General features: G+C 41.9%; 1 protein-coding gene across 7 annotated transcripts in view; it reads right to left on the bottom strand.

The window, feature by feature from the left end:
- Positions 1–16,555, bottom strand: part of TANC2 (tetratricopeptide repeat, ankyrin repeat and coiled-coil containing 2) — a 703,225-nt gene that overhangs the window by 245,853 nt on the left and 440,817 nt on the right. For all 7 annotated transcript variants that reach the window (XM_077460125.1, XM_077460129.1, XM_077460128.1 and 4 more), the window contains one exon: positions 182–253. In XM_077460125.1, coding sequence (XP_077316251.1) covers positions 182–253 — 72 coding nt within the window. The remainder of the gene's footprint in view (positions 1–181; positions 254–16,555) is intronic.

A 16,555-nucleotide genomic window follows, 5' to 3' on the forward strand; every position in this document is an offset into this window, starting at 1 on the left:
CAAGAGCTAAAAATTTAATCAATCATATTTCATCCACTGATTAATTTGTTAACACTTCCAGAAGAGGCAAACAGCATGGAGACGAAAATAATTACAGTGGGCCTTAAAAATGACACTTTCAAAATTACAAAAATCGCTTTCATCACTGAGCCCAGGTGCTCTCTGCCTTCACATCTCTCACCTTGTGAAGCCCGTCCGTGGCGGGAGTCTACACTGTGCTGCCTCCGGTCCTGTGGCTCTTCATTCCCCCCATCTAGAATAAAATGAGAAAATGATTAGACAGACTGCCATATGATTAAAAAGAATTTTTAACCATGAATTTTAATTTTAAAAGGAGAAGTACCAGTACCTCTGATTAACCCAATTCAACTAAGTTCTAGAATGCTAAGAATATGATGAAAGTGTTTTTTTGGTACCTCTAAGGATATATTAACAATCAGCATTAAGACCCAGGTCAAGAATAAAGTTAAAACAAACAGGAAGGGAACATGAAGATTATATAAACTGTATGAATCAAAGAACAAACAAACTTCCTGAACTGACTGGCACAACATAAACCACTAGTAGTTGACTGAGGGCACAGCATCAGAACTTGTGCCATGAAGTTTAGTGATCTGTTGTAATAAAAACATTTCCACAATCGTCTACATAAACAGTCTGTAGTTGTCCTGTAAGGTCATTCCAGCCATAAAACTGTACAAGTCCACAACTTACTTGCACAACACTCCAATACCGAGAAAAGAAAGTTAATCATTAGAATAGTCTGACTCTAATTAGTAATCAGATTGAGAGTATCCTGAATATAGTGGACCTTCGCTTTAGAGTCAAAGTATTACTAATCCACCTATACACCCTCCTCTAACATATTTGGTTGTTTTTTGTTTACGGGGGGGGGGTACCTTTTTCCGACAGGTTCCCAGCCCACATCTGCAGTTCTCACCTAGACAAGAATTACGAAAGCTTGGCTCATCCACTGCCCACCCGCAACGTCCCAGGAGGCTGCAGGTCTAGTCTGGCACCATAGCTAGATCTAGCTGGTTGTGAAACAGGAAGATGCTACAGCTGGTTCCCACAGCCAAGATGGTGGCGCCAGGGATCTAAAGATCAGTGAAGAACCGGCCTGGGTGAAGACAGTGATGCACTCTACTGGGCTGGTGAGTGTGTGTATATATGAACCCTCACCTTGTAAACAGAGATGCAAGTGAAAACAAGTGTGTGTATGTATATATATTATATATATACACATATACACACACATATACACACACACATACACACACACACACACACACACACAGAATTGTGCTCATAAGTTTACACACCCTGGCAGAATATATGATTTCTTAGCCATGTTTCAGAGAATATGAATGATAACACAAAAAACTTTTCTTTCACTCATGGTTAGTGTTTGGCTGAAACCATTTATCATCAATCAACTGTGTTTACTCTTTTTAAATCATAATGCCAAGAGAAACTACCCAAATGACCCTGATCAAAAGTTTACATACCCCAGTCCTTAAAGGGGTTGGAAAGGTAAATGTTTTTTCACCTTAATGCATTCTATGCATTAAGGTGAAAAAACATCTCACACTGCTGGCGCCCCCAGTCCCCCCATTTTACTTACCTGACCCCTCGAAAATCCAGTGCTCGCCCCCGCCGTCCTCTTCGCTGCTCAGCCTGGCCGCTGATTGGCTGGAGTGGATGGATTGAAAGCAGCGCAGCCATTGGCTCGTGCTGCTGTGAATCACATCCAATGACACAGCGCGCTGGGGGTGGGGCCGTGTGATACAACGAGCGGCTATAGCCGCTGGCTGTATCATGGGAGCGTGCCCGCAGGTGCTTCTCACCATGCGAGGGAGCTCGCATTAATGTGAGAAGTACCTGCGGGAGGAAGCAGAGACAGCCGCCGAGGGACCCCAGAAGAGGATGTTCGGGGCCACTCTGTGCAAAACGAGCTGCACAGTGGAGGTAAGTATAACATGTTTGTTATTAAAAAAAAAAATATATATATATATATATATATATATATATATATATATATATATATATATATATATATATATATATACATACACACACACACACAGATTTTGGTCTTGGTTTCATAAGCATTTACATATTATTAAATGTCTTTATTTGTATTTTTGTGCTATATAGGAATACTGGTGTGTCTGCATTGGGATTATGGGATTACTTGTCAAATTTTTATTGAACATCCCATACACTTGCAGGTGTTTCCTATACGTTTTGGAATTTGGGCTGACGTGCCCATGCGGGCGGTCCTTTACACAAAGCCTTTTGATAGATTTTTTTGAGCCCCATATATATGGACAGTCAGCCCACCTTCTGGTAGCTTAGACTAAGCATCCCATAGTGGTGTGAAACGCGTTAGTATTGTCCCTGTGCCTCTAATGTCTTTGTAACGGTATGGATTTTACCATCAATATAGATGTTATAAACGAAGTGCAGCCTTCCAGCTTTCTCTTCAACCCTTTACCACGTGCAGAGCCAGCACCTGTTCTTTAATAGCAGGATGGGTATTACTATGGGTCTATTGCCCAGAGCGGTGTTAAATTGTCTTTCATGAGTGGAGACTGTAGGGGGTGTTTCAACAAAAGGCAGAGAAATAATACACTGATCTTCCCAGTGAAGAGCTTTGCCGGGGGTGTGTCGGCATAAATCTTGGCCATTGGAGGACAGTCAGGCTGTGCACCCAGAACATGGACCGCTCTGGAAAGGATGCGCTTCTATGCCCGGCGTGGCCAGTTAAAATGGGAGAGCATGGAGATTGGCGGGATCACCAGCTACTTCATTCAAAGGAAGTAATACAAAGAGAACAGGATACTTTTTTTTTTTAAACACAAGTACTCTGTACAACACACACAGATCAGGAATGTGAAATATTGGGTAATAAACATTGTAAAAGTCAGCAGCTACAGTATGTGTAACTGCTGGCTTTTATTCAAAAAGATGACTGGAGTCTCTCTTTCAGGCAAAAGCAAAATTACAGAAAAACCATCGAGCACATTCAGATTTTACTTCCTCAGCAGATGTCTCAAAGGATATCAACATTGCATTCCATTAAAGTAGATCTATAACCAAAAGATTTTTTTCGTTTTGGACAGAATGGTGAATATTAGAACCTCTGTTTTACGGTTATCTAGGGTTCTGTTCGAGAGATTTCCTCTTAGTCATTGGAGTAACATATAAAAAGATGATATATAAAAACAGTGGTGGTAATTGGAACGGTATGAAAAACGTGAGCTGTGGTGTGTTTTAGTTCACATTCTGCTATTAGAGGAGTATCAGTAGTAGGTCTGTAGTGTCTTTTTTGCACAGTAGCCTTTGACCTAGAAACCCCGGGTTCTTGTTGGCGCTTACACTCAGCTGGGTCTTCTGTGTTTGCTTGTAAACAAAGCCTCTACAACATCTGATGGTGTCTCGAGCTGTTCTCTTGTGTACATTAAACATGTATGAATAGAACATATACAACGGCTGGAGAGGGATATAAGTGCTTTCTTTGGGAGTGCCAGTTTCTTCTGCTTACTGAAGACAGGTTCGGCTTTCTTTCAATTAGACAGTACGAAAGACGGCAGACATGCCACGGTCTAGCCCAATATTTTAGAGCACAGGACCTCATGCATTGCTCTTTAATTAAATCGGTGTTGTCCAATACTCACAACTGATGCTGAATTTTATCTGTTTACAGTTTATAAAATGTTTGATTGCCTGGATCTTGGATATGCTCCGAAAAAATAAATAAAAAAAGACAGACATTGGCTCTAAATGTACTCCTTTCTTCCCTGCAACCCCTTCCCCTCCAAGTGCCTTTCATTCCTTTTTTTTTTTTTTTACATTTTTTTTTTTAATCTGAGGCCCCTTGCTCCCATTCTCGCCTAGGCAAGGACGATGCGTCCTGCTACTGCAGCCTCTTGGGAAATCCCCATAACATATTCCAGAAGGCTGCAAGAGAAGAGATACAGAGCTGTGTGGTCATCAGGGGCCAGTTTACCTGAACCCAGAAGAGACAGCTGGGTCCCAAATGATAGTTACACAGTAGGTGAGATTGAAAAAAAATACGCAAGACCATCAAGTCCAACCTATGATGTCAGATAAGATGGCGGCGCAGGATCTTGTGTGTGGCAGCGGTACAAAGCAGGACAACATTATATTTGCTGGGCAGAGGAGTGTGCGAATCAAGGACAACACTACATAACGGGTAAGAAAACAGAGCGCAGTTCCTCCTGAACATACTATAAGCCATGGCCCTGTCTCCTCTCTCACTGAAAAATAAATAGAAGCCACACTCCGAAACTGGTGAGCAAGCCAGCAGTGGTGAAACGCGTCAAAGGTGGTGTCTGGTGGCGATATTAATGTATGCATATCTTTTGATGAATTAAACAGAAAGAAGAGTTACGTTTTGGATGTTGGCTTATATTTACTTTCATCTTCTGTTTGGTTCTACTAAATAATTGATTGCAATGATTAAAGCATATCTAAAGCTATAACTATAGCCATAGCATATTTCCCATATCGAATAGAATAGGGAATTGTTTTCCTGTCTGTGTCCCTTCACTGTCTTGGGGCACAGCAGGTTCCGGCACAGGTTCCTTGCCTACCCAATCGATAAACAAATTGGGCCTTGGATACACGTTTTCAATACAATGACAACACTGTTGTCTTTGTATGGCAATGACTACAATTCATATGAACCAAACCATTAAAGAGACAATAAAGGATTGAACATGCAGGGCAAAGTGACAGTGCATGTACAGCTGTACTTTCCCTATACTTACCTTACCAACGCTTCCCCACTGCTCTTTTCTGTGTTGAGCTGGCGACACTACCCGATGCATCTATGTATGGAGGAGCACATGCTCTCTTCCCTTGTGAGAACAATTGAGCACCTACCACTGTCATTGTCACTATTCCTTGTGGTCAACAACACTGTCCATTTTAATGCTGATGGCTATAACCAAGGAAGGCAAAGCAAGAAAACACAGGAAATGTGGGGGTTCGGGTAAGGGGGGGTGGCTTTGTAGATATACTCATTTTACCCTGCATGGGCAAGGTGACAGCGTCTCTTACAAGATAAACATTTATCTTCCATTATTTTAGATTTATATTTTATCTATTTACGATTGTGGGCTAAAATGTGTGTGTGAATGATTAGACAGATTATCTGCTGTCTGCATCAACATGGCTGTGCTGATAATGGGTAACTGAATAACAGGGAAACCTTCCTGTGCACTCGTTTGGTTTGATCGCCAACCTCCAGGTGACCACTTCCGTGACTATTTAGTCAACCAAGCTATCTGTGAAGAAACTGCAACCTTTTACAAGCCAGACAACAGAAGCACTACTACAAGCAATATCTGGAAACTCCGTTCATACTGCAGGTTATAAGGCTTCAAAAGACAGTTGACATTTGTGCAATAAAAATGGATTTGGTCTTTGGTTTTTAAACAGCATTCACAGATAAAAATATAAACCAGGGGTTACAACCTCAATTTCATTGTGGACCACATGAGTATTTTGGTTGCCCTCCAAGGGATGGTTGAATCTGTAAGACTTGATGTCAAGAGCACCCCACTACCCCTTACATCAGATGCCAAGACTCTCCCACATTACGGTGCACCCCCCTTACCTTGTGCTACTGCTGGGAGGCGCTGGGAAGCAGAAAGCTCAGGGTTTGGAGGAGGGCCAGAGGACTGGAGTCATCTGCTGGGTTATGTCCTCCTATCTGCTGCTGACTGTTGAGACACAGAATGGTGGTAGGACAGAGAAGCACCTCTGCAGCTGCACTGAAATGCGCAAGATCTAGAGGAGGTGTTCTGTCCTCCTCTCTGTTGACGACTGCTGAGACAAGGTGGGGGAAGGAATTATGGGGGTGCTTCAGCTGCAGGAGGTGTGGGGGAGCACATAAAAAAAAGGCCTGGAGATTTGGCACGTGGGCCTCGTGTTTGACACATGTGATGTAAGCCTTTAGGGAGCTTATCAAAAATTAAGATCTTGGATATAAAGCCAATTTTGTAAAGTGAGTTACCTAGTAGTAACGTCTTGGGAATATAATGGCAAGTTCCAGTCATAACTTATCTTTTAGCCTAAGGCAAAATTCACAAAATTCTCCCATCAACGTCAACACCGGGAGTGACCAGCAGCAGTATTCTCCCAACGGGGGGGGGGGGGGAGGGGGGGTATGGTGTTACAGGTGGTAGAATACCATGATTATCATTAGTGGCCATAACAGCCGCCTGCGATAATCACATGCGACTCTGGCAGGCTGGTTGTACCCAAGTTGATGGATCGAATGGTGCTAAACCGGCCGCGATTCAAACTTTCTATGGCTATCCTAACACAGATGTATAGGCTGCACAGCACAGTAAAAGACTTAGGCGAGCCATGCATGGTTCAAATTGCTAATGGGCACACTAAATGTACCAAGCTGATCAACTGATCAACTTGGGTACAATCAGCCTGCTGGATTATTTTACAATTATTGCTAGCGGCTGTTATACCTGCTAGCAATAGACACAGCCTGGGCTCGGCTTGGCAGGAGGGATCCCCCCTGTCAGTGCTCTCTGTGCCTTGTCAACCTGTGGTTGCAGGAAAGAAATTTGCACTGTGTATGGCCAGCCTTAGTCTAACCAGAAATTCTAGTTCAGTTTGGGTTAAGAGCAAGAGAACTGAATCACATTGCTGCCTTCTATATATTATTCATGTGTCCAGTATAGATGTGCTTTTCATATGGTTACACAATAAAAATAATTGAACCTTCACCAACATGCACAATATATTTTAAAAGTGATAATACACACACAGTAGGAATGTTTAAAAAAAAAAAAAAAAAAAAAAAAAAAACACAACACACAGTTGCTGAGGTATGAGAAATTGTGGTTCTAGAACTTGTAGGATGACTGCAGTACACAGGACCAATGGTGGGCCCCCCAGTTGGCCAGCTACACAAACCCTCATCAGCCATTAAGTGTGAGTTTCACTCTTCCATGTGAATGTTTAATGTATTCTGTATTACAAAGAATACCAGTGACATTCCACAGCTGGAGGAAGTAAAGCAAAGAAGGTGATCCAATCGGACAAGGAACTCATTATTAAAACAAAAGTGGACACTCTAAATAGAATGCTGGATATATAAACTCACATAGCAGTACGTGAATGGTTGCATGTATATACCCCGAATGACTTTCATCCTGCACACAAAAACCCGTTAGCTCTCAGCAAAACCTTGAAAATGAGCCAAATACCGTACTGTGAGTAAATCCAGGTAAAGTCAGCAGTTAGGAGTTATTGCTAGGTTCTAACTGCATTACAGGAAGCTCATTCCAAGACACATAAACCATTTTATGGCCATGCCTAGTTGTTGTGTGGAATGACATTATAAAGCCAGGAAAGGCAGAAGAACGTTTATATCCCTTGCTCAGAAAAGAAACAAAAGTCGGGGAAGTGATAGAAAACCTTTAGCTGCAAAAAGGAAACCCATTTCCAAGAAAATCCTGAGAAGCAAAAGTTCACACTCAGAATCTGGATATGGACAATATAATACTTAAAGAGGAATGATGGCAGCTGCCCAATGGAAAAGATCTAAAATAATGGTTACCTTTACACTTCAAGTACAGTCTTCATCATGATAATAAAATCTACCTCAACCTAAGGGCCAAGCTAAACATTAAACATAAGGAGCTGCGCTCACAAACCATATATCTAAAGAAATGATGGAATTGGCATATGAAACCACAAAAGTGCAAGTGAATAAATGTGACAAAAAAGTCCAAAATAAAGAATGAAAAATAAAACAATAAAAAATATTTTATATTGAATGAGTTATAACAAATATCTAATAAATAAATAGTCCTGAAAAGTCCTCCAAAGGAATAATAAGCAAGTGAATGATTGTAACACAATACGGTGACTATCTCCTTTGACTTTATGGGACAATGTGAATCCACCACCACAGAGTGCAAGCTTATGCCTAGTACACACCATCAGATAATTGGGTGAAAAATACTGTTTTCGAAGCAATGGTGTGATAATTTGATTGTTAGTACACAGCTTTCGAGAACCGATCAGGAGAGTTCATGTAAAATTATCCAAAGGAAAAAAAAAAAAAAAACACAAAAAAATGTTCTCGTACGATACCAGAACATATAATTTTTGTTTAATCCGTGTCTGAAAAAAAAATCAGAAGACCAAGACCACGAATGCTCAGATATTAACACATTACATCACTTCCTGAGGTTGTATTCTGTTGTATTAGAATTTTTGTAATTTTTGTAAGTTTAGTAACCCCTTCATTTTCGATAGACTAGAATGCAAAAAAAAAAAAAAAACATGAACGATCATTTGTCCGATATTCTCATTGTGTGTACGGGGCTTAAGGTTAATCATTCTGTAGTCACAGATAAGAATTAGGAGAGCTGAATATCATCTATGAGATAACACAGGAAGTAGGCAGAAGACACAGGAAGTTCTGGCAAAATATAGCAAATAAATATAACAAAACGATTCCATAATCCATTTAACATTCCAAAATGGAACAAGTAAGAGACGTTAAAGTGATATTAAAGGGTCTTTTTTTATACTTGCCTCCACTGTGCAGTTCGTTTTGCACAGAGTGGCCCCGAACATCCATTTCTGGGGTCCCTCGGTGGCTCTTGGGGCTCCTCCCTGCATTAGATAACCCCCTAGGAGAGGGGGTTACCTTCCGGGCGTGCTCCCGAGTCCAGCATTTGGCGTCCATAGAGGCCGAATGCAGGACTCGGCCCCGCCCCCCATGTCATTGGATTTGATTGACTGCAGCGGTAGCCAATGGCTGCACTGCTATCAATCTATCCAATCAGGAGCTTGGAACCCGTAGAGAGGGATGGCGGGGACATGCCAACGGGAATTCGGCGGTTAAAGTAAAATGGGGGGGCTAGGTGGCCGGTGACTGCAAGGTGTTTTTTCACTCTAATGCATAGGATTCATTAAGGTGAAAAAACACAAGCCTTTACAACTAAATTGTTAGCGTTTATATACACTTTAATTTTTCCACCCCTAATACAGCCTACCAGTTTACTGAAACCAGTGACATCTAAAAGACTTGCATGTAGTCCTCATCAATTAAACTTTAAAAGGCAAAGCTTTTAACTATACTACAGTTTGTTTTCGCATTAATCAAATGTATAAATGGACATAATCAAACATTTGATGCTAAATATTTGGTTTTAATCCAGACACTTTTATTAAATTAAATAAAAAGTGCTTGATGTCCTGTGCAGGTTGGAAATTGGCAGTGTGGGTGGGCCACAAGCTTTACATTTACTGTCTGCCGTCTCCACAGAGCACTCTTGTTAGGAGCAAGTCTCAAGCATCAGCGTTCACGAGTCAGCACAACCATTAATTATTCATTACTAAACTGTCACTAATTTGCTCTCTTGCTCGAGTTTGATGTGTTTTTCTGGAGCCTGCCAGATCTCTTTAAGGAGCGGAATTGATATGAAGTGTAATCCTTTTCATCCTTTATTCACCCCCAGTCTTCTCAGGACAGCCTACGCGGCAGAGAGAAAAATGTAACACCAGCTAACACTCTAGTGCGGCTAGGTATTAAAGGGACACTATTACCGTAATAAGAATAAACCCATACAAAGTCATAAAATAGCGGCATGGAATAAAGGTTGTTTTAGAATATACAGTATGCAAGTGCTTGTACAAAGAAAAATCAGTGCTTTACTACCAAGTAGATCATGGAGGTACGAGCACGTGATAACAATAGCACCTGCTTAGCTCTCACTCGCACTATTACTCCTCTAATTCCCAGAATGTAAACTCACTGCAGGCCTGCTGAATAACAATAAAACGTCCAACCTGTTCAATTCATTACATTGGGACTGCTACTCAGGTACAAAGGAGACAACTGCAACTGGAAAAAGGACAAAGATAAAATTTTGAATTGACTCTATAAATCCAACCTTCCTCTTTCCCATTGTCCTCTACAGCCAAAATAATACATAAAAAAAAACAGTTTTTTGTTTGTCTTTATTAATCCAATGTCAGCTGATGTCCTAATGTAAAGCATTGCCAAATTCTCAGGGTAATGCCCAAATAAGATTTGTTCTACAGTAAAACCAGTTAGCTTGTCACTGTCCATAAACATGCTGCCATTCATTCATTCTTTCAGGACCATACTAACCAAATGGCAAAAAGCACATTGTCCCGTTGGCCCATTATTAGACTATGGTAATAAAGACTGGCAATATGGGGTGTTATACTGTGATGCCGCGTATACACGATCAGAATTTTGGTCGGAAAAGGCTTTGAAGGTTTTCCTGACAGAATTTCCGGTAGGATTTTGCTCAAAATGTCTTGCATACACACGGTCACACCAAATTCCGACCATCAAGAACGCGGCGATGTACAACGGGACTAGAAAAAGGAAGTTCAATACCCAGTAGCCAATAGCTTCCATCTCGTAGTTGAATCTGAGCATGTGTGAGTTTTTACATACACACAACCAAAATTTCCATCGGAAAAATTGAGAACATGCTCTCAAATTTTTGCTGACGGGAATTTGGCCAGCTAAATTCCAACAGAGCATACACACGGTCGCATTTTTCGATGAAAAGCTCTTATTGTTTTTTTGCTGGCTGAAATTCCGATCGTGTGTACGTGGCATTAGTGTCTCAGTTCCTAGCACGGCAAGAGATCTCTCACTACAAAAAAAAAAGTCTTGGGTCCAATTTTTTTTTCTAATATGCGTCATTAGTATCAATATATAGACAGAATTATTCACTATGAACATATGAACACTGGCATTATCCTACGCTCAACCTACTATTTTAAAATGGTCATGCTCTACTTAGATGAAGTTTGAGAGGACCCCTAAATGAGATTCTTGCTTTGGATCTATTAAAGGACAAATTAGAGACAACCTTCCCTCTTAAAGCATACCCTGTATGCAAATGTATACTACTCCATAAGACTCCATTTAAAACTGGAACACTGAATGCTACATCTGTCAATCCTGCTTTACTAACTGAAGCAAAACACAACTGCACACCAGCTCTTACGCTGCCGACATTTCTTTGACATTTGAGAGAATGGCAAACTGATAAAACCACCCTCGCTCAGGTTTTCTGGTCATGTGATATAAGCAATCTTCCTTGCCACACATTACAAGACTTCAATGAGAGCAATGAAGAATTAAGCTTTCTCCAAGTCAAAAATGGAAAGTCCGTAACATCAGGGTAGACAATGGCACCATCAATCCTGGCATGTTATTAGGCTGAAATTAGATATTTAAAAGGTATATACATTTTTTAATGTATTCACAAACCAATATCCTACAAAACATGGAGACTAACTACAGATGGGCAATAGAGCTTAGGAAAACAAAGTGGTAATCAAACATTTTTATGCCAGAATTTAGCATTTTGCTTTTTACGCTATATCCATCAGCTTACCCCATTCCGAAGTTTCCTTTCTATGTTCCTGCCACCATCTCACTCCCTAATCCTGACCCCACCGAGGATAATGGATAACAGTGCAGGACTCAGGCATGTCCAAAAGGCTTTTAATTAGGAGTCTATATTTGGGCAAATTATCTTTCCTTGGAATTTTAGTTATTAATTACTCTTACTAATATAATTTCCCAGAGCTAAAACGTAAGATAAGATTTTATACTTTAGGCTTTTAAATGCCTAATTTAATATGCTGTTAGGGTTCATATTCAGTTCAATATTCGGTTCATACTCAGTTCACCAATCATCACAATCCATTGTCACAGTATTCAGTCTGTGCGTAAATCCTAACATATGGAAAGTCGAGACAGAAAGCCTTCATATTTATTTTAACATCTGGTACCTTAACACAACCCCCTCTTTTTTTTTAAAGACACTAAATTGTGGCATGTACAGTTCTCAAAATAAACAAGCAGTTATGGATTCAAATATGAAAAGAACAGCCAAACAAGGTCATTAGACAAGGTCATGAAAATAATGAAAGCTAAAGAAGACAATTGTTCATTGTTACCTTTACTACCGAAAAGCATAGAAGTGTAACAGCTAGCTATGCATGGGAATCTTCAATTGTCAGAGCTAAAGAATGACAATGCTCATACATCTATAATTCCCAGTGGCCAACGTTTGGCACTTTTTGTGAAGCCCTTGAGGCCCCCCTGCAGTCACTAATCTGTGTTTTCCTATTGCAATGGTATAGTAGTGATTTCTAGCAGTCACACATAATGTCATTAGTCTCCAACAATTCCTAAAGCATGTCCACGGTCTCTGACCATCTCTTGTAGTATGTCCACGGTCTCTGACCATCTCTTGTAGTATGTCCACGGTCTCTGACCATCTCTTGTAGTATGTCCACGGTCTCTGACCATCTCTTGTAGTATGTCCACGGTCTCTGACCATCTCTTGTAGTATGTCCACGGTCTCTGACCATCTCTTGTAGTATGTCCACGGTCTCTGACCATCTCTTGTAGTATGTCCACGGTCTCTGACCATCTCTTGTAGTATGTCCATGGTCTTTGACTATATGTCTCTGCCTCTGATGATTATTCACTGAATTTTATGTGCTGCCCTTTTATTAGGTCAGAGGCTGCACTTGAAATGCCCCATACCAAAAGTTAACCACCACCCTGTGGCTTAACTAAATATCACTAGAAGGAATGAGGCAGTTCATCTATACAGTGATACCTCGGTTCACGAACGCTGCTGTTCACAAACAACTCCGTTTGCAAACAGAAGAGTTCACAAAAATGTGCTTCGGTTCACGAACCGCGGCCATCTTCCCTGCTCTGACACGTTCATATTGAGAGGAGCAGTGCAAGATGAGAGTCTCAGGAGAACCAGTCCACTCAGATAGGGGTTTCTGCCCCCTGACTATCATGAGGGTGGGCTCACTTGATTGGGAATCATGGAAAAACAGTTCATATGAATTCTACAACTTCATCATGCCCTCAGATTATCTTTTCCCGGATGCAAAGGGCTGTTTTCTGGCCCCAAGATTAGTCATTTAAATTGAGGTTTGGAATTGTTTCAAACAAGTATTTTCTTTTTAGATGCACACATGAAAGAGGTCAGCTTAATGTAAAAGACCATATGTAATATATGTTTAAAATCCTTTTTTGTATATACATTTAATAACTTTACTGTATATATATATATATATATATATATATATATATATATATATATATATATATATATATAAATAAAGAAAACGTTCAGAACAGATTAATCTGATTTACATTGAACTCTATAGGAAAATTTGCCTCGGTTTACAACCAATTTTGTTTGTGACCAGAGTCATTTCACAAATTAAGTTAGTGAGTCGAGGTACCACTGTATATATTTTCAGGATCCGAGGGGTTAACAGGCAGCTGTCAGACAGTTTAGTCAACTTAAAAGGCTTTATTCAGCAAAACAGAAAATTGACAGGCTTTACATAGGCAGTACAAACAATACAAAAAATGCTTTTTAGCATTATAAGACAGTCCTTTTAAATAAAACTCAGTATCGTAGCCACAACATATGACATAGCAAAGTCCCAGTTCAGGGCAGCTCACCCAGCAGGTTAAAGTCAGAGGCAACAGACGTCCTTCCAGCATCAAGCTCTCTTCAACTCTGATAGCAACACAGCCATTCCCCTCTCTGACCAGCTGCTTAATAAGTAGGCCTGAAAGGGAAGTACTTGCCCTGTTTTATTAACCCTCTCCAAGCTAACTCTCTAGATATCTCTGCCCCCCCCCCCCCCCCCCCCGTTTCAGGCCCAGGGCTGGACAATATATTCCACAATGTCAATAAGCCTGGGAAAAGGGCATACTTTTTTCAAATGCACGCTCGCAGGTCTATACCCCCTTCCTATTCTGAATTCACATAATTTCTAGACCGGATTGCTGCTTTAAACCCATCAGTCATTTTTATCAGTTCCCATTAGGCAGTAACCTCCCTGGTAGTGCTCTGTGAGGAGCTGCTGCACCAGTTCAGCCCAGCGACTTCTGGGCCACCTTTTAAACAATGCCATGCTTTTTTAATTCAGCTAGGCAATCGTCTGGTAGCATCAGCTGTAAAAAAATAAATAAAAAAAAATATCACAGCACCAATTCTACCCTTGTTACCACTGAGAACAGTGCCGACCTTTTCTACTATCGTAGGGGGTTCCTGTTCCTCCGTGAAACACCTGCTCTCCACAGTAGGCCCAAGCACCAACACTTGATACCTAGGTTTAGACTCTCTGACCCTGGCAGAGAGGTTGGCAACCACCTTCTGGCTAATGGTTTGTGCCCACGTTTAAACACTTTAGTGTGCGTAGTATATGATGCACAGCAAACCAGGGTGACCGCATATCTTCCCCATGCTGTGGCTCACCACTCAACGGTGTGACCTATTCCCCGACGGGGATCAAAGTGGAGTCCTCCCTTTGAGTACCAAGGAAATCATCTGGTGACTCCCCAAGATATAACAAGTCAGGCCCAGAGGGAGAACTCTCCGCCTCCAATCTTGTAAACACCTCCAGGGAATCTAGATCAACTCCTGTCGGTTTACACATTTGACACATTTCATTACTGTTCCACCTCCTGCAACACAGTATTAAACATTTCACATGGGGGTTTTTCCTTTTTAGGGGAGGCTCTTGAACCTTTGAACTTTTGTTCACACAAGTCCCAAAATATGGGGGCATCTCGCCAAATTAGCAAGTCATGAGGCAACCCTCGGATCACCCCCAACTCTCAATGTAGCAGTTCCTGCTGTTGTGGACAGGGTTACACGGGCCATTGAATAGTCCTTACAACCACATGCATAGAGACCACGCCAATATTTTTTCTGGGTATCAGCTCTCCCCGCAACCTGTCTGATCGCAGCAAGGTAACCCCACTCCCGGAGTCAAGAAGTGCTACCACCTCTTGCCCATTAACCTGCACCACAATTTCAAATGTGCTTAGATTGTTCATGGGACCAGCAGCAAAAGCAAACAGAGCCATGTCACACTCCATTGGCTGCTCCCACCTTGGACACTGGGCCATCATATGTCCCAGTTGTTGGCAGGGTCAACAGTGAACCTCACGGGGTTCCCTTCCCCCCTGTCGACTCTCAGGAGCGGTTGACGTTGGGGTGCTCCTGGCAGGAGTGTCAGGCACCCATGCAGACACCATGCGTTCAACAGTTGCCATTTTGGCACGCTCAACAGCAGCCATCTCATCCAGGGACTGTAGCTCAGACTGACCCACCAATCGGTGCAGCTCCTTAGGAAGACCGTGCAAAAAGTAACCCAGTGCAACTCGCTCTACAATCTGAGTGGTGGTCTTCTCTGGATTCAGCCAATCCTGGAACAGGTGCATTAGACAATACAGTTGCACATGGGCAGGCTTAGCTCTATCAAAGCACCAGTCATGAACATGGCTTGCCCTTAAAGCCACAGTCACTCCCAGCCTGGCTACTATGCTGATTCAGAGGCCAAATCACAATAGGCCTTTTGAGGATCTGCAGTCAGGAAAGGGGCCAGCATCAGATAAAGCAATGGAGGAACTGAGCAAACAATTAGCAGTGGCTAATGCGCAGGCAGTTGCTGGTCAGCAAGAGACAAACCAAACTACTTACAGATGGAACAGATAGCAGGTTTACATAAAGGCACTGAACCAGCAGGCTGAAATTATGAAAGGTAATCCCGCTGTAAAGAGTGACCTGTGGAAGGCTGTGCAGTGGACTATGCAAAAGATCAACAATGGAAGGTCTCAGGGAGACCTTCCCTTGTTGCAATCCTTTCAAATATTGCCATATAAGCTTCCACGTTATCTGTGGCTGTCATATTTTGCATAGTCCACTGCATAGCCTTCCACAGGTCACTCTTTACAGCAGAATCACCTTTCATAATTTCAGCTTGCTGGGTCAGTGCCTTATGTAAACCTGCTATCTGTTCCATCTGTAAGCGGTTCGGTTTGTCTCTTTCTGACCAGCAACTGCCTGCGCATTAGCCACTGCTAACTGTTTGATCAAATCCTCCATTGCTTTATCTGATGCTTTTCCAGCTTGTACCCCAGGACACGGGTTTGGCCTGCTCCCCTCAAACTGCCCGCATCCTCCATCAATTGTGAAGATCCGAGGGGTTAACAGGCAGCCGTTAGACAGTGGAGTCCACTTAAAAGGCTTTATTCAGCAAAAAGAATATATACAGGCTGTGCCTTCATAGGCAGTTCAAACAACGCAAAAAAATCCTTTTTAGCAGTATAAGACAGTCTTTTTAAATAATGCTCAGCATCCCAGCTGCAGCATATAACATAGCAAAGTCCCCGTTTAGGGCAGCTCACCCAGCAGGTTCAAGTCAGAGGCAACAGGCGTCCATCAAGCTCTCTTCAGCTCTAATAGCAACACAGCCATTCCCTCCAGCCTCTCTCCGACCAGCTGCCTAATAAGTAGTCCTGAAAGGGAAGTACCGTATATACTCGAGTATAGGCCGACCCGAATATAAGCCGAGGCCCCCAATTTACCCCCAAAAAAACTGGCAAACTTATTGACTCGTGTATAAGCCGAGGGTGAGACATGCCTGTCCATCCCTG

This window comes from Lithobates pipiens, unplaced genomic scaffold, assembly GCF_037356315.1.
Source record: "Lithobates pipiens isolate NorthernLeopardFrog02 unplaced genomic scaffold, aLitPip1_a1.2 Scaffold_28, whole genome shotgun sequence".
Taxonomy (NCBI): domain Eukaryota; kingdom Metazoa; phylum Chordata; class Amphibia; order Anura; family Ranidae; genus Lithobates; species Lithobates pipiens.